At 40.8% G+C, this 27,771-nt stretch overlaps 1 protein-coding gene across 9 annotated transcripts in view; it reads left to right on the top strand.

Annotated features, from left to right (window-relative positions):
• Positions 1 to 27,771, top strand: part of syne1b (spectrin repeat containing, nuclear envelope 1b) — a 96,364-nt gene that overhangs the window by 66,967 nt on the left and 1,626 nt on the right. For 6 of the 9 annotated variants that reach the window (XM_086182879.1, XM_086182880.1, XM_086182885.1 and 3 more), the window contains 49 exons: positions 809 to 1,000; positions 1,234 to 1,365; positions 1,735 to 1,835; positions 1,945 to 2,098; positions 2,190 to 2,318; positions 2,439 to 2,594; positions 5,914 to 6,123; positions 6,280 to 6,381; positions 6,463 to 6,582; positions 6,736 to 6,936; positions 7,014 to 7,187; positions 7,349 to 7,480; positions 7,698 to 7,894; positions 8,494 to 8,626; positions 9,209 to 9,391; positions 9,505 to 9,654; positions 9,976 to 10,152; positions 10,254 to 10,409; positions 10,500 to 10,655; positions 10,754 to 10,924; positions 11,098 to 11,231; positions 11,521 to 11,725; positions 11,935 to 12,117; positions 12,268 to 12,414; positions 12,526 to 12,680; positions 13,068 to 13,215; positions 13,296 to 13,390; positions 13,483 to 13,717; positions 13,895 to 14,089; positions 14,230 to 14,355; positions 14,657 to 14,812; positions 15,468 to 15,626; positions 15,868 to 16,034; positions 16,156 to 16,318; positions 17,232 to 17,419; positions 17,497 to 17,647; positions 17,737 to 17,919; positions 18,553 to 18,690; positions 19,475 to 19,666; positions 19,756 to 20,083; positions 21,489 to 21,557; positions 22,247 to 22,374; positions 22,840 to 22,966; positions 23,083 to 23,294; positions 23,494 to 23,694; positions 23,795 to 23,923; positions 24,774 to 24,986; positions 25,593 to 25,685; positions 26,533 to 26,591. In XM_086182879.1, the coding sequence (XP_086039005.1) occupies positions 809 to 1,000; positions 1,234 to 1,365; positions 1,735 to 1,835; positions 1,945 to 2,098; positions 2,190 to 2,318; positions 2,439 to 2,594; positions 5,914 to 6,123; positions 6,280 to 6,381; positions 6,463 to 6,582; positions 6,736 to 6,936; positions 7,014 to 7,187; positions 7,349 to 7,480; positions 7,698 to 7,894; positions 8,494 to 8,626; positions 9,209 to 9,391; positions 9,505 to 9,654; positions 9,976 to 10,152; positions 10,254 to 10,409; positions 10,500 to 10,655; positions 10,754 to 10,924; positions 11,098 to 11,231; positions 11,521 to 11,725; positions 11,935 to 12,117; positions 12,268 to 12,414; positions 12,526 to 12,680; positions 13,068 to 13,215; positions 13,296 to 13,390; positions 13,483 to 13,717; positions 13,895 to 14,089; positions 14,230 to 14,355; positions 14,657 to 14,812; positions 15,468 to 15,626; positions 15,868 to 16,034; positions 16,156 to 16,318; positions 17,232 to 17,419; positions 17,497 to 17,647; positions 17,737 to 17,919; positions 18,553 to 18,690; positions 19,475 to 19,666; positions 19,756 to 20,083; positions 21,489 to 21,557; positions 22,247 to 22,374; positions 22,840 to 22,966; positions 23,083 to 23,294; positions 23,494 to 23,694; positions 23,795 to 23,923; positions 24,774 to 24,986; positions 25,593 to 25,685; positions 26,533 to 26,591 (7,805 nt within the window). The remainder of the gene's footprint in view (positions 1 to 808; positions 1,001 to 1,233; positions 1,366 to 1,734; positions 1,836 to 1,944; positions 2,099 to 2,189; positions 2,319 to 2,438; positions 2,595 to 5,913; positions 6,124 to 6,279; positions 6,382 to 6,462; positions 6,583 to 6,735; positions 6,937 to 7,013; positions 7,188 to 7,348; positions 7,481 to 7,697; positions 7,895 to 8,493; positions 8,627 to 9,208; positions 9,392 to 9,504; positions 9,655 to 9,975; positions 10,153 to 10,253; positions 10,410 to 10,499; positions 10,656 to 10,753; positions 10,925 to 11,097; positions 11,232 to 11,520; positions 11,726 to 11,934; positions 12,118 to 12,267; positions 12,415 to 12,525; positions 12,681 to 13,067; positions 13,216 to 13,295; positions 13,391 to 13,482; positions 13,718 to 13,894; positions 14,090 to 14,229; positions 14,356 to 14,656; positions 14,813 to 15,467; positions 15,627 to 15,867; positions 16,035 to 16,155; positions 16,319 to 17,231; positions 17,420 to 17,496; positions 17,648 to 17,736; positions 17,920 to 18,552; positions 18,691 to 19,474; positions 19,667 to 19,755; positions 20,084 to 21,488; positions 21,558 to 22,246; positions 22,375 to 22,839; positions 22,967 to 23,082; positions 23,295 to 23,493; positions 23,695 to 23,794; positions 23,924 to 24,773; positions 24,987 to 25,592; positions 25,686 to 26,532; positions 26,592 to 27,771) is intronic. The other 3 variants (XM_086182883.1, XM_086182882.1, XM_086182886.1) reach the window with 3 other exon arrangements.

Raw genomic sequence — 27,771 nt, 5'->3', positions numbered from 1 at the left:
ATTTTCCAGGTGTTAATCTGTTGTCCCTTGTCAGCACACAAATGTAAATATTATACTGGATTATTTGTATCCATCTTATACTTAAATATTTTGTTTCCTTTATCCCATATGGCTGGTCCTAGGGGGCAGGAACTTTTCAGTAGGTAAATAAGAGCATTAACAGGGCATTCTGTTGGCTAGGCCCTAAGCAACTGGAGCACCAGTCTTAAGCAGATTATGCAGATGTCTCTGTGTGACAGGGGCCTGTTAGCAGCATACAGTAGGTCTGAGTAGTCAGGGGTTGTGGCTTTCAAAGGATAAATAGATCCCGCTGCTGGGATTGGTGTTGGTGACAAAGCTGCTAGAATATCCAAGTAGGGGAATCCTAGGGAACGTAGAGAACAGGGATGTTTGGGCTGGAAGGAGGGATTGTCACGGTGCTGAGAAGTCGATCACAGAGAGCTGGCTATGCTAATAGGAAACAAATGTTCTTTTATACATTTTGGACCTGCCTTCACTGATGGCCGTCCTTAACTGGTCTGGAGTTCAGCCTGCAAGAGTTGCTTTTCAGTTTGAGAGCATGTTTGCTACAGAGCATGGAGCAGGAGGGATTAGTGGGAGTATTGTTGCACAGGAGGCGAGGCTGGAGAGGTGGGCCAAGGATGAAAGCTAAGGGGGAGCTGACCCTGTCCTGTGGCCAGGGAAGGCTACTAGTATAGGGTGTTCAGCCAGACCCTGGCTGCCCCTTGTGACTGCTATTGTCTGGTGGAGCTGCCATAGGTGATGAGACGCTATGTTTGAGCTGGCCTCTCTCCTACTGCTGCTCCAGAACATGCTGCTGGACATTGAAGAGAAGGTGCTGGCTCTGTCAGAGCTTTCCATGCACAGTGAGAATCTGCTCCTAGAAGGTCGGACGGAGACCAGAGAAGAAGCTGAGCAGTTGGCCAGGAAGTTACGTACGTTAAAGGGTGGCCTGCTGGAGCTGCAGAGGATGCTACAAGACAAGCAGAGTGACGTGCAGGTCAGGCAGCGGCATGCATGAAATACCGACATACATTTCTTTGTGTGCTGTCAGTGTAAATAAAATATTATCCATAAATATGGACAAAAATAAAAAAATATAAAACATGCTCATACTTATAAATGATTGAAAAAACTTGAAGTGTAAACCAATGTGCAATCTGTCTACTGTCTACTTTTGCAGTTTTCAAATATCTTATAGACAGTGTTGCTTAATATTAAATGATCCTGTAGGGCTCCCTACAGGAGCAGGAGGACAGTGAATCAGATTCCAGTCTCTCTCAGAGTCCCAGTGTGCAGGACTGGCTGGCCCAGGCCCGTACAACACGCTCCCAACAACACCAGGACAGTCTTCAGAGACAAAGGGTACATTCGTCATAGACTGTTTAAAACATTGTGTTAGCAGTATTACTGCATTTCTCTCCACCGGACAGAGTCAGATACATTAATAAATGCTGCAACTGAAATTGTCTTTCTTAACCACTAGAAAATAGTGCAGTTCACTTGCACTGGAAAGCATTGTATATCATTCATTTAGTGCAGTGGCACTACTGTTATTTGTAAAGAGTCATGAAATAACTTTTTCTATGAATAAAATTGACTTCACGTTACATCTGTTTGAACAATAAAACAATCATTGTCAGAGAAGTGCAAGATTTAAAGAGAAGACTTAATCTTATTTTAGTTGAATACATGTCCATTTAACTGTTATTGTTTTGCGTTTTTGACCTGTAGGAGCTGGAAGAGCAGCTTGCAGAGCAGAAAAAGCTGCTTCAGTCAGTTGCCAGCAGAGGAGAAGAGATTCTTATCCAGCAGGCCTCACCAAGCAGTGCCAGGTGCCTTACATTTTGCTATGTCTAATTTGCTATGTAAGATTTCAAATTCTGTACAGATGTAATAATTAATATGGAATAAGATAGACAATTCAAATTTTTGTCTCTCCAGTACATCAGAGCCATTCTCACCTGCAGTTTTGGTGGAGAGGGAAGCTCAGGTGGCTCGGGAGCAGATGAGGCAGAGATGGGAGAGCCTGAGGCTGGAACTCAAAACTAAACTGCAGCTCATGCAAAAAACCTTGGAGCAGGACCACAAGCAGCCAGTACAAACCCTACAGTACTATAATTGTTGGCACAAGTTGAAGAGTTTTATCATTTTCCAGCCAGAAACTGTCTATCTAACTGTTTTTGCAGATTTATTCCCGAGCTCCGAGTGTGACCACAGCAGATCCTCTGTTTAAAAGAGAGACTCGGGCTGATAAATCCTCCCTGAAGATTCTGTATGACAGCTTCAGACAAACAGTGGAGGACATGGCCTCTCAGGTTTTATTGATATCTTTATTTCTATAACAATTATGTACATGATTTGTATAAATACATTACAGTCAGTATGTTGCACAACACCTGTCTATATAAATTTGCATCACTGTTGTGTGTCTCTAGCCCAGTGGTGGTAAAACACAGTTGCCACAGATGGAACAGCAGCTCTACACAGCTGTGTCATCCACGTCCTCCTGGCTGGACGGTGTGGAGAACAATGTCTTCTCTGGCTCAGTGATGCTGGCTGAAAATGCAGAGCCTCAGCTACAGAACCAAGAGGTACAGTCAAGAGGTTTTGTGCAGCTTCACCATTTATTGCAGGAGTCTTAAAATAATAAATCATATGAACCTGACAATGGAGTGTTACAGGAACGAGTCCTAAAACATGGAAGTTAATTAGACTCATGGGAATGTCTGGTTCCCTCATCTCAAAGTTAATGGGTTTCTTGAATGCATTTTAAGTTAAATGGCTAATATAAGCACATTTGTTAAAAGTAGCCTCATATACAGCACTTAACAACTATTTTAGACTAGATTGTTTTTTGTCCTGGCAGTGGATCCGTGGATCAGCTCTTTACCCTCACTAGGTTGCTGGAGGGGGCATGGGAGGATGTCGTCTCTGCCTTTTGCGGATGACGTGGTCCTTGTAGTTCCATCAAACCACGACCTCCAGCTCTGCTGAGGCAGTTCGCAGCTGAGTGGGAAGCAGCTGGGATGAGAATCAGCATCTCCAAGTCTGAGGTCATGGTCCTCAGCCGGAAAAGGGTAGCCTGCCCACTCCGGATTGGGGGGGGGGGGGGGGTCCTGCCTCAGGTGGAGAAGTTCATGTATCTCGGGATCTTGTTCACGAGTGAAGGTAGGATGGAGCGGGAGATTGAAAGGTGGATGGGGGCACCATCCGCTGTGATGCGGGCACTAAACCAGTCCTCCGTGGTAAAGAGGGAGCTTAGCCAAATGTGAAGCTCTCGATTTACCGGTCAATCTACATTTCAACCCCACCTATGGTCATGAGCTTTGTAATGACCAAAAGAAAGAGATCAGGAATACAAGCGGCCGAAATGAGTTTCCTCTGCAGGGTGGCTGAGCGCTCCCTTAGAGAAAGGGTGAGAAGCTCAGTCATTCGGGAGGGACTCAGAGTAGAGCTGCTGCTCCTCCATATCGTGAGGAGTCAGTGGATCGGGCATCTGGTGAGGATGCCTCCTGGACGCCTCCCTCGGGAGGTTTTCTGGGTGTGTCCGAACGGGAGGAGGCCTCGGGGCCGACCCAGGACGCGCTGGAGGGATTATATATTATATCTCATGGCTGGCCTGGGAATGCCTCAGGATTCCCCCTGGAGGGGCTGATGGAAGTGACTGGGGAGAGGGCGGTCTGGGTTTCCTTGCCAGGGCTGCTGCCCCTGCGACCCAGTACCGGATAAGTGGCCGACAAACTAAAAATGTTATTGTAATTTATTCGGCAAGCAACAAACAGAAACAACTAAACAATTTTTTCAACATGATAAACAAAGACTTCCTTTTTTTTTTGGCCTTCCTTGCCTTGATAAGAGCTTGCATTCTTGCTGGCATTTTTTTATGTACTTTTTTGTGTTTGAGTTCCAAATAGTTTGTTACTATTCCCGCAGGCTTGCTTTTGATTAAACTTTAGTGTGATCTCTCTTTGAATCTACTTAATCCTAAATTTGTTTCATAGGATTCAAATCTGGACTTTGATTTGGCCAATCCATCAATACCAGTTCTTCAGATTCCTTTTTCTTAGTCAAAAAGTCTCTGCACAGCTTTGAAATATGCTTGGGGTCATTGTCTTGTTGCTACTGTATATGAACCAACAACCAATCAGATTCTGTCCGTAAGGGATTCCATGATGCACTAAGATGTGGCGGAAGAACTTCTTTTTAATGATACCGTCATTTTCACTAATTTCCCCACAATGTTTTCACAAATGGAACCCCATACCATAATGGAATCTCCTCCATGTTTCACTGTGGGTGCAATGCATGTGGAATCAAAACTTTCTCCGGCTTTTTTGTGGACATAAACACAATGATGCTGACCGAAGAGTTCAAACTTCGACTCGTTGTTCAGAGTACCGTCTTCCAGTCATCCAGTGTTTGTGCTCCCTGGCAAATCTGAGGTGTTTTTGGATGTTTGCAGGCCTCAATGATGGCTTCTCCATTGAAGGAGTGTGGTGCTAGACCTGCTCTGATGGTAAAGTGTCATGAGATTACTTTTGTTCTGATTTGGTGCTATATAAATAAAACTCAACTTGACTTGACTTCTTAGCAGCTATTCTTCCCTTTAAGCCTTGTTCCGTCAGTCATCTGCTTATGGTCATTTTGGAGACTCTCAAAATCTGATCTCGAAACGTTCATCTCTGCCTGAAGATCAGCAGTAGTCTTCCCTCTGTCTCTTGTACTTAAAATCTTGAGGTGCCTGACATCTGCTTCAGTTAACTTTTGTTTCCTGCCTCTTCCTTGGTGCATTTTGCAAGTTCCAGTCTGGGCAATTGACTCCGGAGCATACATGACCACACTGTGAGAACACTTTATGCCTTTCCCTTTTTGAGATCGTGCATCATGAAGTGCTTTAGTGTGGACTCTTTCATTTTCAGTCCGCTGCCCTTATTTTACCATTTTGAACAGGAATGAGGAATTTCAAACTGAAATCACTTTTATACCCAAATTTACGGTGGCTCACTGGGCTTCTATGAGAGGTCAGAAATGATCGAGCATAACATTGAACCACGAAAACTACCTTTCCGTTCAAGAATGCAAATAAATAGATATAATTTGACATCCTATTCAAGAAATAATGTGCTTTACTTTTTTTTTGTGTAAATCAGTGAATTTGAAAATTCATGGATAACAAGAAAAAATATATTTTAGTATTAAAAATATAATTTTGGTTAAAGAGCTTGTACATACTGGTGTATAAACCATTACAGAAACATAAAAAAAATGATTTTGGAAATTACCAATGCTGTTGATTTAGGGCATTATAAACCTTACATTGGATAGTGTTCTAATAAATTTGTTAAGCACTGTATAATGGTTTTGTTGTAGCAAAAAGTATGTTGTGAATTTTAAAGTGTTTTGTATCTTAAAATGGTGGTTTTTAACAAGATGATAAACAAAACTACAGATGTTGTCAAAAACATTAAATGTCAATATTCAAACAAATGAAGAAGCACAAAGCTGGTGATGAGGATGATGGTGATGGTGATGAGTCATGCATTTGGGGTATTTCTGCAGTATATTTCTAATGCTTTATTGCATTTACAAAAAAATCCTACAAGAAGTCTTCATTTTTAAGGTTATTATTATTATTATTGTTGTTGTTAATTCAAAATCCAATTTAAAAATCCCAGTTACTTTTGGGCGATGCTAACTTCAGGACTGACCTAAAAAATGTATACCATCCCTTCACCACTTGATGCCCAGAAATTATTAAAATTTCATGTTACAGATATGAAAAGGCAATTACTAAAACATTTTGTGGCTGAAGTTGACAATTTTGAATTTTGGATGAAAAATAAAAGTAAATGGATATTGTTACAAAGAGTATTACACCTTGGAAGTCTGAGCTGCTTCTCTTCTGTGCAGACTTTGGAGAACGATGTGAGGCACATGACAGAGGAGGTAAAGCTCAGCCAGGCTTTGTTGGTTGGGTCTTCGGGGCTGAGACAGGAAGACCGAATGTTGCTGGAAGACAACCTGGACTGCCTGAAAGAAAGATTAGGAGCTTTGGGTTGTGCTCTTAGTCAAAGCTGTGACCAAATGAGGACCAGGGCCCAGGAACTTACAGCCTACCAGGTTTGATGTTTTGCTACCCCACAATTTTTTTTCTTTTTGAAGTATGCACACTCTAAAACTGAATTATTGATTAAATCATCTGATTTACAGAGCTTGCAATGTAACTATATAGTATTAGTCCATCCATTCATGTAATGTGTGTTTTATTGAACACAGACTGAGCTGCAGCTTCTCCAAACTGCTTTAATTGAGACCAAGTGCCAGATCCTGCAGGCCTTAGCAGGAGCCATGGATAAGCCTGCTTCAAAACAACTGGAGGTAACGTTATCCTTAGCATCAACATGCTCACACACACAGATGCTCTTGTCTTCATAGACCAAACACTGTCATTTATCTCAGGTCATTGACAGTGCTGAGGACAACCTGAAAGAATTTGAACAGAGGATCTCAGAGCTTAAAGCCAGAGGAGGGGTGCTACAGGCAGATCAGATGTCAACAAACAAAATACTGAAACTCCAGGTAACAAATAATGTGACTTAAAGATACTAAGTCAGCTACTTTGTGTAATTTTATCTTCAATTCACATGATTCGAGATCAGGTATTGGGGCTCAGAGCGATCCTCCTGACTGAAATGACATTTATGGAATGTATGTGTTTGGGTATATTTTCAGGATTCCTATGAGGAGCTAGTCATGACTGTTGGTTCTCGGCGCAGTGGTCTGAACCAAAACATGGCTCTGAAGGAGCAGTACGAGCGTGCTTTGCAAGACCTGTATGACCTGGTGGACACAGCTAAAGACAAGATGGCTGCTGACCAGAGGGTCATTGCCAGCTCTGTGGAGGAAGTCCAGAATCACTTGGACAAACATAAGGTTTGGTCAATATTTATAATCAGTGTGAAGCTTTTGAGAGAAAACTACTCAATGCTGTTTGTATGTGTGTTGTCCAGGAGTTCTTTCAGGGTCTGGAGTCACATATGATTTTAACAGAGACGTACTTTAGGAAAATTAGTGGCCTGATGCTTCCCAAAGAGAGTCAAGTCTTGGAGGAGACACTAAGCCAGGCTCAGAGTGTCCTCAAGCAGGCGCACAGTAAAGGTGTTGAGCTGGAGTGTATCCTGGAGGTGAGAGAAAGCAGCATTTTTATGAACTATAGTTAAAGGAAATCTGAAAATGCACAATTATATTTGTTGTGACAAGATGCAAAATGTGTAACATATACTCAAAGTACTATAGTTTTTGTATCTGTGTAAAACATTCTGACAAGCAAAGACACTTTTTTCAGACTTGGTGCCGTTTGGTACAAGATTACCAAGGTCTGAACCGACAACTGGAAGCAGTTGAAGGAAGTATCCCCGCTGTTGGCCTAGTGGAGGAGACAGAAGAAAGACTCATGGACAGAATCTCTTTGTATCAGGTACAGAAAGGCATCATATGCCTGAATAGACATGATGGAGTTGATCAACTGCTGTTGCTTCAAATTCACATTAATTTCTAAAACATCTGCTGTATATTCTGTTAGCTGAGATTCTAGCATCATGTAGAAAAGGAGAGGCCTACTCTTTGAATCCCTTTTGTGTTGCTCCTGCTGTAAGCCAATTTTCTAAGATTTCCTCCTCTTTTTCTGTGTTAAGGGTCTAAAGGGGAGGCTGACAGAGCACCAACACAAGCTGTACCAAGTGCTTGATGAAGGCAAACATCTCCTGCTGTCAGTTTGTTGTCCTGCACTGGAGAATCAACTGGCACTTCTGGGTGAACACTGGCTAAACAACACCAGCAAGGTCAACAAGGAGCTACAGCGGCTGGAGGCCATCCTAAAACACTGGACCAGGTCAGAAACTGCTTTTAAGCTTTAAATTACTGCTTCAATTGATTAAAAATATATATAATTAGATTATATATTAAAAATATAATCTAATTAGTCACTATAATGTCCTGGTTAATCACATGATGAAAGACGAGATTAAAATTGGATTGCAAGATTAAAATACTAGTAATCTTTGGACTGTGCACAACATAGGGACACCAGAGAGATGCTCTACTGTCCGTTTCTCATGCCTTTTGATCAACACCTACGCTTGAAGGAGGGAAATAGCGGTCAAATTTATTTAGTCAAATGTTTAGTTTGTTTTTAAATGAGTCACAGTAAGGTTTCTAGGTTAATCACAGTCATCAACTGTAGACACAATACTTTAAATGGAAGCTATCCATCAGTTACATTTAAAACATTATGTCAAAGGCACCTTGACACAAAGAACACATCAATGAATGTCAATTGCCTGTGGACATGTTTTAGACTGATAAATTAAAAGTAAATTAATAGTCTTGGGCTTGGAGGGGTGATACCTGTTGATCAATACTATATATCATACTGAGATTTGTAACCTTGGTATTATTGTACAGTATATCTATGTGATTTTTTTCCTCTAGGTATCAAAGAGAGTATGGAGAGCTGAGCGAATGGCTGCAATCCGCTCTGGAACGTCTGGAGTTCTGGAACACACAGGCGGTGTTAGTCCCACAGGAGCTGGAGACAGTCAGAGACCATCTCTCTGCTTTTCTTGTGAGGCCACAGATAATCTTTTAACATACTTCCTTGAATTTATGCAGGGATGACCTTGTCTGCCTCTACTAATGATATTTTCATTATTGTTCATTGTTCTTATGTCCTGTATGACCTACTTATACTTACTAAATTGCTGTTGAGGCAATTTAAGGACAGTAGACAATCATAGTATTGCACCCAGGGACCAACTCTCTGCTCTTAGATGAATACTTAAACACCAGTAGCTTATATAAGCATAACTGAATATTCATAAAGTGGTCTTTGAGCAATTAAGTTTTGCCCTTCTATCAAGTTTTGAAAATCCACAACAGATTTTAAAAAGGAATATGCAGTATTGAAGCAAGGGAAGCAGAGATCCCAGCTTTTACGTCTGACATGGCACAAGCTCCAAATATACTAAATCTTGCATCAGCCATGATGCTATTAGGAAAAAAATCCTCTAATCGAGCACAAACTACCACATCTGTTGCCATTTTAATGCAGGAGTGGTCCAATATATTTTAAATGAATTATTACAAATACAGCTTGTAAGTCCTTGTTTGCACACCACTTGATGAGTTCTGCAATGGTCTTTCTCAGGAGTTTTCAAAAGAAGCTGAAGGCAAGTCCAGCCTGAAGAGTTCAGTGGTTGCCGAAGGCAACCAGCTGCTGAGGCTTAAGAAAGTGGACACAGTGGTGCTGCGGTCTGACTTGGCACGCATCGACTCTCAGTGGAGCGAGCTGTTCACTCGTATCCCAGTGGTCCAGGAGAAGCTACATCAGGTACCATCAGTCTGGATGAACAGGCCCAGAGCAAATATGATTCACAGATGTAAGGATGTTTTAGACAAGACTTCCTTTTCTAAAGCTTTTTCATACATTATATTTTGTTATAGATCCAAATGGAAAAGTTGGCCTCCCGTCATGCCATTTCTGAGCTATTTAACTGGATATCACTGATGGAGAATGTCATTGAAGAGGATGAAGAAAACCTCAAGAGTGCAGTTGGATCATATGTGATTCAGGATTACTTGCAAAAATACAAGGTTGATTCCAGTTACATTTACACCCAGTCTGTACACTAGTTGTTTTGTATTAAACATTACAAGCTCCTCAAGAACGTGAATGGTGGAATAGACCTCGTAAAACACAAGTAAACACCCCTTAGCATGGAATATTCCAAAGTTTGTTTTTTGCTACAAATCAAAAAGAGTATTGAATTTCCAATATTTAGATGGTTAAATATACTGTATTTGGATTTCTTCAACTCTCCCTAACCTGTTGTTTTTAATAGTGATGCAGGCAGGGTGTAATTATACATCTGTCATTCAGATCATGGATATGCTACTTTTTTCCTCTCCCTTCAGGGCTTCAGAGTAGATTTAAGCTGCAAGCAGCTGACTGTGGACTTTGTCAACCAGTCAGTGCTGCAAGTCAGTAGTCATGATGTGGAGAGCAAGCGCAGTGACAAGACAGACTTTGCTGAGCGTTTGGGAACCATGAATAGACGTTGGCAGATCCTGCAGGGCCGCATCAATGAGAGGGTAAGGCCGTGCTACTAATATGCGACCTGTATCAGAGAGAAAGGGACCATGTATTGGTGCATAAACAGAAAAATAACATTTAATTTTGCATAATTTTGCAGATCCAGTTCCTAGAGAATCTGGTGGAGATGTGGTTGGAGTATGAGAGCAGCGTTCAGGCCCTGAAGTCCTGGATGGCAACTCAAGAAGAAAGACTGAAGAGAAAACACAGAATAGAGGATTTGACATCTGTACAGAATGCTCTCAAGGACTGCCAGGTAGACCTTATGTGCTGTGTCCACCACATGAAAACTTTCCAAGGGTGTGTTTCTTTGTATGATTTTGCAACTTTGAATCCCCTTTTCTAGGAAATGGAGGAAATAGTGAAGGAGAAAGAGAAAGAACTCGAGAGAGTTGAGGAGCAGGGTTGTGCCCTTGTCCAGAACAAAACAGATGAGGCCTGTGCAATTGTCATGGAGACTCTCCAGGGTGTCAATCACACCTGGGCTAATCTGGACCACTTGGTAAGCTCCCCAGTTCTTTTGCCACATTATAACCTTGATGCTCAGATTTCTATCCAAGTCTTGAGTGCCTCTGAATACACAATGTGTGTTTCTTACAGATAGGGCAACTAAAGATCAGCCTGAAGTCAGTGCTGGATCAGTGGAGTCTATATAAAAAGGCCTCAGAAGAGATCAATGGATACCTAATGGAGGGAAGGTACTCCGTATCTCGTTTCCGCCTCCTTACAGGCTCCCTGGAGGCTGTTGAACAGCAGGTGCAAAGTCTGCAGGTATGATCAATTGTGTTGCTGCACTTGGCTTTATAGTTTATATATATTTAGTACATGAGAATATGTTTCAATTCCAGATTGTGATTTTGTTATTATTTCCAGATTTGGTTTAATACTTTATTTATCCATACTGGTCAATTGTACCCTGTCTTGTTTATTTGTCATGTTCAAAGGATTTGCAAGAAGAGCTGGAAAAACAGGAGAGCAGCCTGAGAAAGTTTGGTGCTGTGACTCATCAACTGCTGAAAGAGTGCCATCCTTCAGTATCAGACTCCCTCAACAATGCCTTGAAGGACGTCAATGCAAGGTGCCCTTACTTAAGTCCAGTATTTTTTACAAACAGTAATATATTTCTTACTCTTATGTAATTCCAATTTACTGTGACAAATTGCTGGAGAATAACAAAATGTACAGCTGGGTAAAAACTGTTGAAAATAATGCCACAAATATATAGACATAAAGAAGTACAAGACAAAGGAATAAAAGGAACAAATAAAAATGTAGACAGCCATTTTGATTTTACTGATTTGAAACCCATCTAGATGTTCAATCCATCATCAAATTTATTAATTGGTTCATCTTAATGTTGCCCTTAGATGGACTGGCTTACTGGAGGAGATTGCAGAGCGCTTGAGGAGCAGTAAAGCTCTGTTTCAACTATGGCAGCGTTACAAGGAGCTGTATGAGCAGAGCTGCAGTAGCATTCAGCTGCAGGAGGAAAAAGCTGACCAGCTACTCAAAGCGGCCTGTAGCAAGGACATTGCTGATGAGCAAGTGTCCAACTGGATTCAAGAGTGCAGTGTGAGTGAAGCCACATCTGTTGAGTTGCTGCGAGATAAAGAAATATCTCCTTTTTTGTGGTTGCATTTAGCAGATTTTTGACAATATTTATTAATTGAGCATATGTCCAGTTGTCTGCATCCAAATTGCATCGCTATTCCTGTAGAATTTAGTTTTAGAGAGTGCAGGTGCCTGAAAAAAATGTAAGATTCGATGGGTGTTTGTCACAGGAGGTCCTACGGTCCTATGCTCCAGTTCAAGCCTCCTTGCAGGTTCTTCAGGAACTGGGAGATCAGCTGAAGCAGCAGGTGGATACGTCAGCAGCATCTGCCATCCAGTCGGATCACCTCTCTCTCTCCCAGCGACTGGCTGCTGTGGAACAAGCCCTGACCAGACAACTCATCACACTGCAGGTAGAAAGGTTTTGCATTTCATTACTCATTTGTCCTGTAACATATTGCAGTCTGCTGTACTTTGCAATTAAACAAAGCAAGAGTGATACTAGTTGAATTTGAGTTAGGAATTTTCCACCTTATGTTGATGAAATCTCTTCACCTCACCAGACTGGAGTCCAGGACTATGAAACCTTTAATGATCAGCTAGATTCATTGGGGTGTTGGGTGGTTGAAGCTGAGGACGCACTGAAGGTGCAAGACCCTAATGGCTCCACCGATTTGACTGTCATCCAAGACCGAATGGAGGAGCTCAAGGTTGTTTTGATGATTCGACCCATCTACTTTCAAAATGAATTCCACACAAATGATGAAAACGTATTTTACATGCAAATTAAAATTGATCAGAGTTCTTTTGATATTCCACAGAGACTCATGCTGAAATTCAGTAGTATGGCTCCTGAATTAGAGCGTCTCAATGAGCTTGGTTACAGGCTCCCTCTCAATGATTCAGAGATCAAACGTATGCAGAACCTCAACAGGAACTGGTCAACAGCCTCAGCACAGACCACAGAGCGATTCAGGTTTGTCTCCAAATGAGTTAAAAAAGTCAAATAATTGAGTACAATTTGAAAACCCCATACCTCTAAGAAAACATATCCATAGAAAGGCACTCCGACCCCACCAAGACTGATGCCAAAAGAATGGGTTTTAAATTGGTTTTTGAAGAATGGTGGGGAAAATCTCATCTGCCCCAGTTTTTGGTACTCCACTCACATTCCACCCCTCCTCAAGGTTTAATGAAAGCCAGCCTGACAGTTTTTGTCATACTACTGAAAGACTAACAAACAAATTAACATAACTGCCTATCCAGAGGAAATAACTTGAATAGCACCACAAAAACACCACATAAATCCAGTGAAAATGACAGGGATATTTCTTTTTCATCATCTGCTTTTTTGTTCTTGCAGTAAACTCCAGTCCTTCCTACTGCAACAACAGACTTTCCTGGAGAAATGTGAAACATGGATGGAGTTCTTGGTCCAAACTGAACAGAACCTTGCTGTGGAAATTTCTGGCAACTATCAGAGTTTGATGGAGCAGCAAAAAGGCCATGAGGTTGGAGTCCCTTTTGAAGTTAAACATGCATTATGGGTTCATATTTATAAATATTTACTCAACATTTTTTCATTCTCCAGTTATTCCAGGCTGAGATGTTCAGTCGTCAGCAGATCCTCCACTCCATTATCAGTGATGGCCAGAGAATGTTAGAACAGGGTCAAGTAGATGACAGGTAAAAAAAACAAAAACATGATCTTTATGATCGTTTTGCCGTTATTTTTGATATCTAATACGTTTACGTCTTCTTTACTCCCAATCCTGCAGAAATGAGTTCAACCTGAAGTTGGCTCTCTTGAGTAACCAGTGGCAAGGTGTCGTGCGGCGTGCTCAACAGAGGCGGGGCATTATTGATGGTCTGATCCGCCAGTGGCAGCGCTACAGAGAAATGGTGGAGAAGCTGCGTAAATGGCTGATGGAGGTCTCCCAAACACCTGAGGTCCTTCAGACAGGGACCACCATACCTTTGCAACAAGCTCGCTCCATGCTGGATGCTGTCCAGGTAAATAATATAAACAATAATTTAGCTTTTTAGCTTTTTGTTCAGATGAAACATTCTCAGTGTGACTTAATTATTATGTGGTAGATCATTGAGGAGAGTATAACTTACAGTCACATGTTTTTGATCTGAAAAACTTTAGTTATTTAATATCCTGATCTGTTGTGTTTTCTGGAGCAGCTGAAAGAAAAAGTGCTGCAGCGTCAGCAGGGCAGCTACATCCTGACAGTGGAGGCTGGCAGACAACTGCTGCTGTCAGCTGATAGCCAAGCTGAGCTGGCCCTGCAGGCTGAGCTGACTGATATCCAGGAGCGATGGAAACATGCCAGTATGTGCCTGGAAGAACAGAAGAAAGAACTGGCCGTCTTGTTAAAGGTATAGCAGACATCCTCAGTAGTTCCTAAAGTTAGAAATGAAATCTTCTCTTTGTAGGAATCATCATTTGGATTTTTAATTTCTAGTTAATTCTGGTATAATTCAGATGAGGTGGTAATCATCGTTTGTACTATGTAAAGGACTGGGAGAGGTGTGAGAAAGGTATTGGTGGATCACTGGAAAAACTTCGAGCCTTCAAGCGGCAGCTCTCTCAGCCTCTGCCAGACCATCATGAGGACCTTCAAGCGGAGCAAATGCGTTGCAAGGTAACAGGGATGGGAGGACTGGCAGAATTTTCCATTTTGGTTCAATGTCACACTTTGTGGTTTTATTTGCAGTAGATATTTTTAAATACTTACTCATTAGTTTAATTTTACCTGCTCTTTCTTATTCACATGTTCCTTGCTACATTTCAAATTGTGTTATCATTTGAAAAACCCATTGTGAGTCTGGCTGGTCAGAATTGGATGTTATATCCTAAATCTAATTTTGGCTTAATGGAAGTTATGTTGGGAAGTTTTAGAGATTCTGTTGACATTGATACTTTATTTGGCTTGTCATTATCAGGACCTCGAGAGCACATTTGATGGCTGGACAGGCGACTTGGCCCATCTGACTTTGCTGAGAGAGTCACTGTCTTGCTACATCAGTGCTGAGGACCTTTCTGTCCTGCAGGAGCGTATAGAGCTGCTGCATCGCCAGTGGGATGAAATCTGCCATCAGGTATAAACTACTTATATACAGGTTATATTATTGGTTGTCTGTCTACATATGTTGTCCCTGCAATGGATTGGTGACCCAGAGTGAACCCCACCTCATGCTGAAGGCAGCTGGGATAGGCTTCAGCCCCCCACGACCATTAACAGGATAAGCGGTAGAAAATGGATGGATGGATGGAGATATTATATGGACCTGACAGCTGATGGTGCTGTTAAACTTTGGATTGTTTGACTTGGCTTGTTTTGTGTCAGAAACGTAATTCATTTTTTACAAGATAGTCCACATATAGGTATATAATTCATTAGTACAACAGTTTTTAAAAAAGTACAACAAAAGCAGCATGCAGAGTTCTAAGAATGATAACTGCAGTACACACTGTTATTAACGTTTAACTCAAGATGGTGTTGCTTTACATTACTTGTTTTGGTGTGCAAAGATGACTTTGACTACTGTGAATGCAGAAACACTGAAACCTCAAGCTCATTTTTTTCTGTGTTGCATCCTGTTTGAAGTAGACAAACACACTCACACAGGAAGCACAAAGGAAGGCACGCTCTGCTTGATGCAGATGAATCACATGCACTGCTTCCTTTGGTGATTGAACATGCCTTGATAAATAGTGCTCTTTATGTAATTGTATATGATTGTGCCTCTGCAGCTGTCACTGCGTGGGCAGCAGGTGAGCGAGAAGCTGAATGAGTGGACGGTGTTCAGTGAGAAATACAAGGAGCTCTGCGAGTGGCTCACCAACATGGAGAGCAAGGTCTCACAAAATGGAGACATCAGCATTGAGGAGATGATCGAGAAGCTGCGAAAGGTAAATGGGGACAATCTTTTAAAATCTACATCTTTAAGCAGGTCGATTTATTTATTTTCAATCTTTAATTTGCTCCAGTTTATATCTTCAGATATTTATTGTACCCTATTAGTGTATTGGTCAGGAAAGTTGTATGTTAATGTACACAAGCTAACTCCAAAACTATCCCATGACATTTCATTGATTCTCTTTTTGACCTTGTTTCAATCCTTGTGTTGTATTGCCCTGTGTCCTCTTTCAGGACTACCAGGAGGAGATCACTGTAGCCGAGGAAAACAAACTGCAGCTGCACCAGCTGGGGGAGCGTCTGGCCAGGGCCAGTCACCAGAGCAAAGCTGCAGAAATTGAACAAAAACTCAATAAAGTCAGTGATCGCTGGCAGCACCTCCTAGATCTCATCGGAGCCAGGTGAGGATGTGCACATTAGCATCAAAGTAGCTTAAATAGCCCTGTAATTTGTTTAAGCGTATTTAAAAGAGGACACAATCCTTTATTAGCTGTATTAAAGTTAGAACACTGGTGCTGACAGAGTGAAGAAGCTGAGAGAAACTCTGGTAGCAGTGCAGCAGCTGGATAAGAACATGAGCAGCCTGCGTTCCTGGTTGGCCCACATTGAGACTGAGCTTTCCAAACCCATCGCCTACGACTGCTGTGACTTCCAAGAGATTCAGAGGAAGCTCGACCTGCAACAGGTAACTTTTTTTGCCCTCTTACATTATAAAAAAAAAAAAAGTAATAATTCATCCTAAACAGAAGAATAGAATATACATAAGGCATCACAAATTTACCGAACAATTTACAAAACAAAGGGTAAGCTGAGGCTTCAGGTTATTCTACATACATACATACATTCATTCATTCATACATTCATTCATTCATACATACATACATAATGATATCAATATATCAATCTGTAGTTCTGTAATTCCAAGGTTTTCCAGTATTGAGACTGTCTTGATTGCCTTGCAATTTGCTTCAGACTATCACAGGACATTTTTAAAAAATGAAGATGCTTTAAAGTGAGGGCTCTAGTGCAGAAATTGACTTGTGCCTGTGAAAAATTTACCGTGAATTATGAACAAATTAGTTGGGTGTAGCATATGGTTATTCTTTAGATATCACTCTTTTCTAAGTCGAGTAAAAAAAAATGTCTTCAACGGAAGCTGATATACCTTTTAATGGAGAAAATTTCTCGAAGTTGTCCAAAAATATTACAATTTTGCAAGAGACGTGTCAGTTTCATCGTGACTTTCACCAAACACACCTAAATGATCCAAATCCATTTTGTGTCTTTTTGATTCAAAAATTGTATCTGTGTAACAATAGCTTCAGCAGGTAATGCGCAGTGCCTCGAATATGTATAAAACATTGTCAGTCATCAACAGCATCAGAGAAAGATAAAATATAATAGCAGTTTATACCTACAGTATCGAATTAGTATTGTCATATATTTTATTGTCCTGTATGAGGTGTTTAATTCATCAGAATTTATTACTCTGACTTTGTCTGGAACAAATTCTAAATTTCATGTATTTCTCCTCAAGTTTTCTGTGTTGGTTTTTCTTCTTCCTTTGTTAAAACTGTGTCTTCCTCTTGATATTGCAGGAGCTGCAGCGTGATATTGAGAAACACAGCACTGGAGTGGCATCAGTGCTGAATCTTTGTGAGGTGCTTCTGCATGACTGTGACGCCTGTGCCACTGATGCCGAGTGTGATTCCATTCAACAGGCAACGCGTAGCCTTGATCGCCGCTGGAGAAGCATCTGTGCCTTGTCTATGGAGAGGAGACTCAAGTAAGAAAAAAATAGTTAGATTTTGGATGAAAACAGGGGACCTAATTTCTTAAAATGCAAATATATACCCTATTTAGGATTGAGGAGACGTGGCGTTTATGGCAGAAATTCCTTGATGACTTCTCCCGTTTCGAGGAGTGGCTGGCCACTTCAGAGAAGACTGCTGCTCTGCCCAACTCCTCTGGTGTATTGTACACTGTAGCCAAGGAGGAACTGAAGAAATTTGAGGTATTTAAAAAGTAATCTGTGTAAGACATCTTAAGTCAAACCCTACAGAGAGGGAGGGTAGTAATTAATATACATTTTTGAAATCCTAGGCTTTCCAGAGGCAAGTCCATGAAAGCCTGACCCAGCTGGAGTTAATCAACAAGCAATATCGCCGCCTGGCCAGAGAGAATCGCACTGACTCCTCATGTCACCTAAGGGAGATGGCCAACAGCGCCAATCAGCGATGGGACAACCTGCAGAAGAGGGTGGCATCCATTCTCCGCAGGCTCAAGGTATATTGATAAGTACTCTGGATAGTTTCAATATAATTGTAATAGTCAGAATTATCTTTTTAAATATGTCGTGTAGGTGGAAACATTATAACCAGCCTTAAAGAGCAAGAGATGGGATATCAGACCAGAAAATATCAGAATCAGTTGCTGATACTTACATAGTCACATGTGGGCTTGCCTCATGCGCAGGTCGAATATCAAAATCATGTTGTCGATCCACATGACAATCCAGATGCCATTCCCATAGCTTGGGCTAGACCATGAAATATAACACGAGACATGTCACTGATCTGTATATACAGTTCAAATAAATGAAAAGATACGTTTGAATACTTATTGATCAGCAGATATGTACCATTTGGATCAGAAGTAAAAAAAAAACATGATGCTTTATTTATAGATTTATTTATTATCATGTGTTATTCACATTGTATCAATATTACATTTTTAAAATACATTCATTTTATTTGCATTTGTGCTTTTATTTTGTCCAACATTTGTTATAATTTAATTTTAGGTGTTTTTTTTCTGTCAATAATATTGCATTTTTGAAAATATAGCTGAGTACACCTCAACTGATGAGGTCAAAGTTTATATTCAGTATAATTTTTAATCTCTGTTTAATATGGGCAGCACTTTATTAGTCAAAGAGAGGAGTTTGAGACAGCGAGAGACGGAATCCTGGTGTGGCTGACGGAGATGGACCTACAACTGACCAACATTGAGCACTTCTCTGAGTGTGACATCCAAGCCAAAATCAAACAACTCCGGGTAAGATTGTTTGTCAGTGTCAATGGTTGCTCAGCAGATTTATTTATCCTTTTCTCCATTTTGTGCTGAGCCATTTGGTGGAACTTTTAATTCATGAAAATTCTGGTATGAGTATTATGCGCAGAAAATACATGGAGCAGAAATAAAAATTCATTTTTAACACAAAATTTGCACAACACAAACAGACATTTTTGATGTAAGTGTCTGCATGTTCAAAGTGAAGTTTATTGTCGTTTTAGGTTCAAGGCTCCACAGCTGTATTACACAACAATAAAGAAAGAATGATCACAAGTTTAGCAAAAAGATAAACCAAAGCAGCTTGATTATATGCAGGCCATTTTTTTATGATAAGTACACATCATGTTATATTTTTGCATTATTTTTACTAAGGTTGAATATTTTTTTTTGTATTTGTGGCAGAACTGAGTGAATGAGAAAAATATATATTAATCAATTCAACAACAACAAAATCTAGTAATGTTTCGCCAGTGTAGAATGTCTCGAAAATTACTGAGAAAGAAACGTGCATTTCTGTAGCCATTAATCTATGTGTACTTGTCAACCCATTCTTAATTTCTGATGGTTAAAGTCCTTGTCATAGCATATATAACAATGCAAATTTATGATTGTAGAAAGCAGCTTGATAACTTGGCAAAGTCATTCTAAACATTAAAAGTATGAATTCAGCATTTTTTAAACTGACATCATATAAGAACCATGTTTTGAGCTTTCAAATCAGAATTAATGAAGACTATTTATCTGTGGACTCGTTCCCCTCCAACAGTCATTCCAGCAGGAAATCTCACTGACTACAGCCAAGATTGAGCACATATTCCACCAGGGAGAGGCACTGATCGAGAAGAGTGAGCCTCTAGATGCTGCAGTCATTGAGGAGGAGCTTGAGGAACTGCAGCGGTACTGTCAGGAAGTGTTTGGGAGAGTGGAGCGCTACTACAAGAAGCTCATCCGCCTTCCTGTAAGAGAATTTATTCCAGGTTGTTAAAACCCAAATCAATCTCAGTTCTTCCTTACAAACTGTAAGTTCTGATTTTCCTTTTTCTTCAGCTTGCTGAGGATGATACTGAAGTTTCACTGTCAGACCGTGAGCTGGAACTGGACGAGCCTGGTGATTTGTCCAGCCTGCCATGGAGTGAGCGTTTGGGGGATGGCTTCCTGTCACCTCTGCCATCCTCTGGCCGCTCAGCCTCCTTGGCTGCCCAGCTCCGCACTGAGCGCTCGGGCAGGGACACCCCAGCCAGTGTGGACTCCATTCCCCTAGAGTGGGACCATGACTATGACCTGAGCCGCGGGCTGGAGAGTGCAAGCAGGGCCCTGAGAGAGCAGCAGAGCGAGGAGGGAGACTTCCCCCAGCGGCCTGCCTCGGCCTTGTCAGGTCAGTATTCAGGAACGCAGTTTTTTTCCTTGAGATTTTTTTTTTGAATTGCAAGAAGCGTTTTAATATATATGAAAGATGGATTTCTTTTAGATAATTAATGCACAAAATGAAACAGATCTGAAGACACGTCCATGAGTGCAGTGAAGTAGTGTCCATTTAAAACTTAGTTGTATATAGTTGCAACATCCTAGAAAAGAAGATGGATTTCCACTGAGGCTTTTCAGTCTTGAATAATTGTTGGAAACTCAAACAGGTTCAAGAATACACCATGTATTTCAAAAGAAAAAATGAAGATGTTGATGATGAAAAAAATCATAAATACTGAATATATCTTTGACTCCTCACACAAATTGTTCTATACAATCCATGTCTTCCTTATCCAGGCATATGCTCAGGAATCCACAAATATTTTGATTAGAGTTGAACACTAGAACCCTTGCAGTCTGGTGCTCATTCATGGAAGTGCTAACCAGGACCAGCTGACGCATTCAGCCAGCTCACTTGGATTCATTCATGTCAGGGCAGTCAGGCTAACAGTCAGTGAGTTTTTGTAGCTCAGATCAAAGTGTTTTTGGATTACTGACCAAGAAGACAAAAGAAAGAAAGACTGAAGAAGACATGCTTGAGAATTTGTAAACTGATGTTTGTGGATGGTTTTGCTGTTGGTGGCAATGGGGTGCCGCTAGCTTCATCCTAAATATAAGTGGCTGGCTCTTTCACCATTTTGGAGTCACGAAGAAGTGATGTTTGTATTTCAAGTCCTCTTTGTCATCTCAAGGCACCTATTTGGGAGTACTTGAAAGGCAAAATACGCTTTTCGAGTGAAGTGAGGACCAATGCATCATCAACTCAGTCTACTTGTGCAAAACAATGTGTGCTAAACTGTATCTGTAACTGTAACTTTACATGACCTCTTGATCCAAAGGGATGAAGGATATGAAGTTCAACTTACAGAGACCGTTGCAAGTCTAGCAACAGTTAGAAGATATGGCTGGACTTGTATGTCTAGTGTCAAATGCATCTTGACTACAAGACGGTAAACTCTACTAAAGGACTTTAATTAAAAGTTGCCAAACATCTCATACCAGAGTGGTTGCCTCAACCAACAACAATTTAGCAGAAACTCTCTGATCAGTTAGGTATCAGAATTGGGCCAGGACATTTTAAGCAATATTTCACAATGCTTTTATGGCATTTTCTGGTGGCTGGAAAAACAAATCATATTGAAATGACTAAATGTTGAAAGAAAATCATTATTAAGTCTATTTTTCTTTGACTGGTCCTCCATTCACCCAACGTTACATCGTGCATATGAAAAAAGGCAGGCAAATGCCAGAACTTATCAGTTAATGAAATCAAATGCTCACTGTTGAATGTGTGTACTTTATAATGTTTCTTCCAGATGTAGTGATCCCAGAGAGCCCTGAGGCCTTTGTTAAACTAACAGAACAAACACTGAGGTCCTCCACTGGTAGGCAACTACATACCCCAGCATGCTACAAGTGCTTGGGGTCAGAAATAACAACCGCACTCTGCAGTGGTACTACTACACTTACAGCCTATTCACTGGCTTCAACTTTGATTTTTGTTTGATTTCCTCTCTTAAATACACTTTGGGAACAAGATGGCACCACTTTCTAACACTGGGGGGAAAGGGTCAATTCCATTTTTATTTGTTCGATTCACTGGTTCTACTTATAGTCTAATTCAGCAGAACTGAAATGGAATTCAGCCTAACCCTTCTTTCTAACCTGCTTTCATACTTTTGTTTGATTTGCTGTGTAGCTATAACGTCTTTGGAATTTTATGTGCAGTTTGTATTTCAGATAAGCATGTTGTCACTGTCACCATCACTGAAGGGATTGCAGATTTGTTTAAATTAAACTTTTCAAGGCTCCATTCACACATAGGCATGTCATCAACGACAAATGGTCTTTTACTTTCTATTACAAATCATGCATGTAAAACCCTTGACGTGAGAGGTGGACTAAACTCTGGAAACTAAGCAATGATTACTGACAATGAATCTCATGTTTCTGTGTCTCTGTCTGAATGGAGCGTTTCCCTCTTGTTGAGGTGTTAACCATATTTCATGTAACTAATATAAATGAATATGTACTTATATGCTACAAAGCTGAGTACTGGCTGTTGTGTCAACAGGGGAGGCTGCATCCACAGACTCACATATTCCACCTTTGGAGGCCAGTCGTTTCCTCCTGCAACAAGTGGACAGCAGCCGCAGTCGAACTCCCACAAGTGTGGAGCAGGACACCTCATACATGGGATATGTGCGTGAATTTTTCTTAATTCCTCTCTGTAAAGATATCCTCTCAATAAAACTGATTTCCACTGAACACACAGTGTTTAAACTTAGTTTTAATTCAGTTTTTATGCATTTAACAATTAAAAAGTAATTTTTAATTTTTAAATTGGGGAAAAAAAACTCCCTGACTTTAATATCTGGATTTTGGCTTTGACGTCTGACTTTGACCTCCTCTGACTTTTAGACCCCCAGACTTTAAACCTGGTAATACACATCCTCAAGGCACCAGAAATACACTCATTGGGTTTAACAGCTGTCAGAAGAACAGTTGTTGACACAGTCAAGTCACAGACAAAGATCACTTGCATTTATAAATACATTCTGTCTAAATATTGTTCATAGGATAGCCACCTTGGGATAACCCATTTTGTTTGCAGGGGGTCGCCAGTGCAATACAGCATTGTGATTATATATTCATTCTGTGATATAGATGAGACTGCTGGGGGAGTGCCGGGGCAGCATTGACACAGTCAAAAGGATGGGCTTTGAGCTAAAAGAGGACGAGGACACAGTGTCTGGACTGGCTGATCCCAGTAGCTCAGAGTCTCAAACATCGGGTAATTCTCTCCTTCAAGTTTCTACCACATTAGTCCTTCATGAACTTATGAGGCAAGTTTCATTACAATGCAAGGGGTGGATGGTTCATGAAGTTTTTGTGCATTCTGGATCCCAGGAGTGATTGAACGCTGGGAGCTCCTGCAGGCTCAGGATCTAAGCAAAGATATTCGCACAAAGCAAAACCAGCAGCAGTGGCAGCAGCTAAACTCAGATCTGAGCAATGTTTGGACTTGGCTAGGAGAAACGGAGGATGAGTTGGAGACACAGCGGAGGCTGGACCTCAGCACGGACATCCAGACGATTGAGCTCCGCATCAAAAAGCTCAAGGTGAAAGGACCTCACAGCCTCAGAATGAATTAGTACCAATGTGCTTTTTTCTTAACTTGGAAATAAGCTATATCAATTATCATACACCTACTGTTTGTTTACTCTTATACTTTGATTATTCTTGCTTAGTGTTATTTCTGTCTTTGCTAGTTGCTCTGAATGATTTTCATAAACACGTGAATACATTGTGTATGCACAGGAGCTGCAGAAGGCTTTTGACAAGAGGAAAGCTATTGTCCTGTCCATCAACCTGTGCAGTGCTGAGTTTGTGCACTCAGACTCGGATGAGTCAAGAGAGCTGCAAGCCAAACTGAAAGACATGAACAACCACTGGGACAAACTCGGCACTTCACTGGAGGAGTGGAGGTCTTCGTTACAGGAAGCCCTCATGCAGTGTCAAGTAGGTACCAATGGGTCTTGATGGGCAGACTGAGTCATTTGAAATCTGATTATTAGAACATTTGATAAATGCACTCACTCTGCATCATGTCTGATAATAGGACTTCCATGAGATGAGCCACGGCCTGCTGCTCTGGTTGGAAAATATTGACCGTAGGAGGAATGAGGTGGTTCCCATTGACCCCATCCAGGACAGCGACACTCTCCAAGAACATCATAAAACACTTACCGTATGGACCTACCTTAAGTTATTATTTCATAGTATGATTGTTAATAGGGATTCAGGGCTTTAGAGTGGGACAGAATTAATTTAAAATCCATATAGCAAACAATGCATCATCTGGTTTACGGAGTGATCACAGTGAGAGTAGGAGGGTGGTGAAACATGATAAAAATTCAATTTTGGGGGGTAATTGAAGGTTAATGCATATACTGTGGCACAAATATTGATTCCTGCATCTACTTGGTGGTAAATTTGATGTACACTATACATATGATGCTTGTAACACCAGGGGTTACTTCCTTAACCACTAGGTGGCACTATGACTATGGCATAAATTCAGCAAGGGATGTCTTCACACTGACCATGTTGATTACAGTTGCACCAGTTTTATTTTGCATGGAAAAGTATGAAAATTTGTCATGTTGCCTTTGTAACTGTTGGAACAAAACTCAGTCTTCATTGTAATCCATCACCAAGTTCTTTGGTGACCACATTTGAGATGGATCCGGTCTACAGACACGAAGGAGAACATCAGCATGTAAAAAAGCTCCATGTGTCATTCTTTGTTGCCACTGATTTGTCAATGGCAACAATGTCCATGGTATGGGTTCTTTCTTGTCCCATATACCCACTAGGTTTGGGGAAAATCTGACCCACCTTTTTTTTTTTATTATTTTTTGCTGATAGACAGACAAACTCCATTATCATGTGGTGGAGGTAAAAAAAAAAAAAAATTGTAAGGGTATATGGGACATGTGGGACAAACTCATATCCATTTTAGATACAAGGTCTGAATGCACGATTACAGTTCTTCTGCTGTTCTAGGATTCATGACTCTCACTTTAACATCCCCACAGCAAATCCGTCAGGAGCTGCTGGATTCTCAGCTGAAAGTTGCCTTGCTACAAGACATGTCCCTACAGTTGCTGGTCAACTCTCAGGGCAGCGACTGCCTGGAGGCCAAGGAGAAGGTTCATGTCATCGGGAACCGCCTCAAACTGCTTCTAAAAGAAGTAACCCGGGACCTCAGAGAGCTGGCAAAAATTCTGGACATCACCAGCAGTCAGCAGGTACAGTCGGTCCTCAACTACTGCACAGAAGAGTTACATCTTGAACAACCATGACATGCACTGCTGTAACTGCAACTTAGTACTGTAAGAACATAAAATCTTTATACCCAAAATGATCATGTTGGATTTTACAATCTTTAATTTGTGTTAGACTAAAGTTCCTTCTTGTAGGGTTGTATTTGATAGCAGACATCATTTTTGAGCAATGCCTTATTTCATAGTTTCTTTCATAATGTTAAAAGTATACACGACCCCTCGAGACAATAGAAATTCCCGTCGATTCGAACAGGGTGAGAGGTTAATTTGTCTGTTTTGCAACACCTACTTGTGGAATATCTGCAGGGAACACATCAGAGATAGCTGCAGAAATAATAAAAGCCTGTTATGTAGCTTGCTTGCAGCCTGTTAGCTTACAGTATATTTATCAGGACACTGTCCACAGTCTATCCAAAATTTGCAGCAAATGTTCAATTTTTTTCAACATACATGTACATGACAGAAGTGTGTGTTCAGGGATCCACAGTTTAGCCCTCTTTGCAATTATTTCTGTGTTATATGTCATGTGTCACATGTTTGTGCTCCTTGTGTAACTATTTCCTTCAACAGGATCTGTCATCTTGGTCCTCGACTGATGAGTTGGACACATCTGGATCTTGCAGTCCAGTGTCAGGGAGGAGCACCCCAAGCCGTCGGCGATCGGTAATGTACAAACCTTCCTATGCACTGTGACAAACCAGGTGTTTATCAATGAATGCAGTAAATAACTTGTGCCCAAAATACCTTGTGAAAGACCAGTCCCCCCCCCCTTCATTCCCAGGTCTCTCCTTGCACCTTTCTACACCTCCTTAACCTACTTTCCCTCTAAATTTTTTTTCAGCGGTTTATCTCCATGCATGTTCTCTTTTCTCCGAGTGAATCTTGCCAGAGATTGAGGGAATCTTTTCTCTCGAGCTATTTTATTTCTTCCTTTTCTTAGACATCTGTTTTTTTCCACTTTTGTCCTAGTTTTCACTTTCCGGTATTCCCAAACTTAACACTTTTATCCTTAAAATCTTTCCAGAGACTTTCATCTTATTTTCTCACTCTAATGAGTTTTTTTTATTCCAGTAGTGTTGTTCTCAGGAATACTGGCTTTTAAAATGACAAACATGTTGTTTTATGATCTAGCAAGCATGACTTGTTTTACATGACAGGATAGATGATTTAGATTTTGTGCATTCATTATCAGTCCAAATAAGCATGTCACCGCTTATATTATGTGTATGTTACTAAATGTCACAAAGAAATTCATGCATTGCACTGCATAATTTGTAGCTTCCTATTTGCAGTCATTGTATTGCATTCAAAGCACTTCAAAGTAGTGATGCACTTTGAAAAGCCAGATTCCTTGTTATCACGGGATTTGAATCTGCCTCCTTCACATATGATTTTGTTGCTGCTCTTCTTTCTTTTTTTGGGGGGATTTCTTTTCATCGGTAGCTTTGTCTTGATTTGCCTGGACTGAAACTTTCTTTCTTTTACCCCCCCTCCTGTTCATTGCAAACAGCAACGGGGCAAATGTAGTCTGTCACAGCCTGGACCCTCTGTGAGCAGTCCACACCACAGGTACCTTTCTGTTGGTTTCTAGCACACCCAGAAGATAATGGAACTCATCAGCCCATGATGCACATGGAGGCCCATTGGTGTCTTCGAACTCCATCGAAGTCCTCGACTTTTAAACAACACTCTTAGAATTTTAAAGCGTAAAACAAATACAGTCTCAGTGCTTGTGCCAGATTAGCAGCTCATGACAGTGAATTCCATCATCTTCTGTACGTCTAGACACTCTGTGTAGGCTAGCTGATGAGGTGAGTGGCAGCCCACACATCCTTGACAAGACTTTCACAAGGAATAATGCAAGGCCTCTTCTCTGCCAGTGTTCTTGGCTGCTTAAAATTGCTAACTAGAGGATGTAACGCCAGTGTCTCTCTAGATCTAACAATCCTTTTGCACACTCCCTTTTCCTCTCAAATTGCCGAGCCAGTAAATGTCTGCAATGAACAATGCGAAGGCTGCAGTTTCTCTCTCTCTCTTTTTATCTTTTTCCTGTGTGACATTTCTTCTGCTGCTGCTGTTATCTCACCAACTATTCACCCCATCCCACCCCTGACCACCACCACCGCTCCCCCTCAGTCCGTCATCTGTGAGTCTTACCTCTCAGGGCTCCATTTGTGAGGTGTTAAGGGGGCCCTACTGGTGGCAGCATAAGACCAGACTGTAAACCATACATCATTGTTGTCGAATGCATTTTTGGAGTCCAGATCATTTTATTGGCATATGTTCAGAGACCACTGCCTGCCTGTTTTTTTTTTTATGTTTTTTTAATCCCTTTAACGTAAATTATTTAAGTAAATAGAAAGCTTTTGTCATTGTGCAGAATTAAATTTGTCCATTCTTTTAGAAAGTACATAAATACTCCATACTTCAAATATATCAATGAATGAAAACTTCCCTTAAAAAAGCGGTAGAGGTACTGCACAGAAAAGTAAATGAAATAAAGTATCACATAGCAGAATGCCAACTATGAAGGTCATGATTATGATAAAATCATATGTATATAACGAATATATATCTATATTGCACAAGAATGAGTAGCTATGGATAAGCATGAGGGCCAATATTATATTTGATTTCTTGCTGACGCTGCTAGCAATCTCTTTTTCCGGTCTTTATGCTAAGCTAACTGCTATCTTTGTAAAGTTTCATGTCTGAATTACATCAATCTCCTGATCCAACTCTTGGCAAA

This window comes from Aulostomus chinensis, chromosome 17 (genome assembly GCF_037954235.1).
Source record: "Aulostomus chinensis isolate RoL2024-O1b breed Wild chromosome 17, RoL_Achi_v1.0, whole genome shotgun sequence".
Classification (NCBI taxonomy): domain Eukaryota; kingdom Metazoa; phylum Chordata; class Actinopteri; order Syngnathiformes; family Aulostomidae; genus Aulostomus; species Aulostomus chinensis.
The sequence above is the reverse complement of the archived record's forward strand: the minus strand, read 5'-3'. Positions and strand labels throughout refer to the sequence as shown.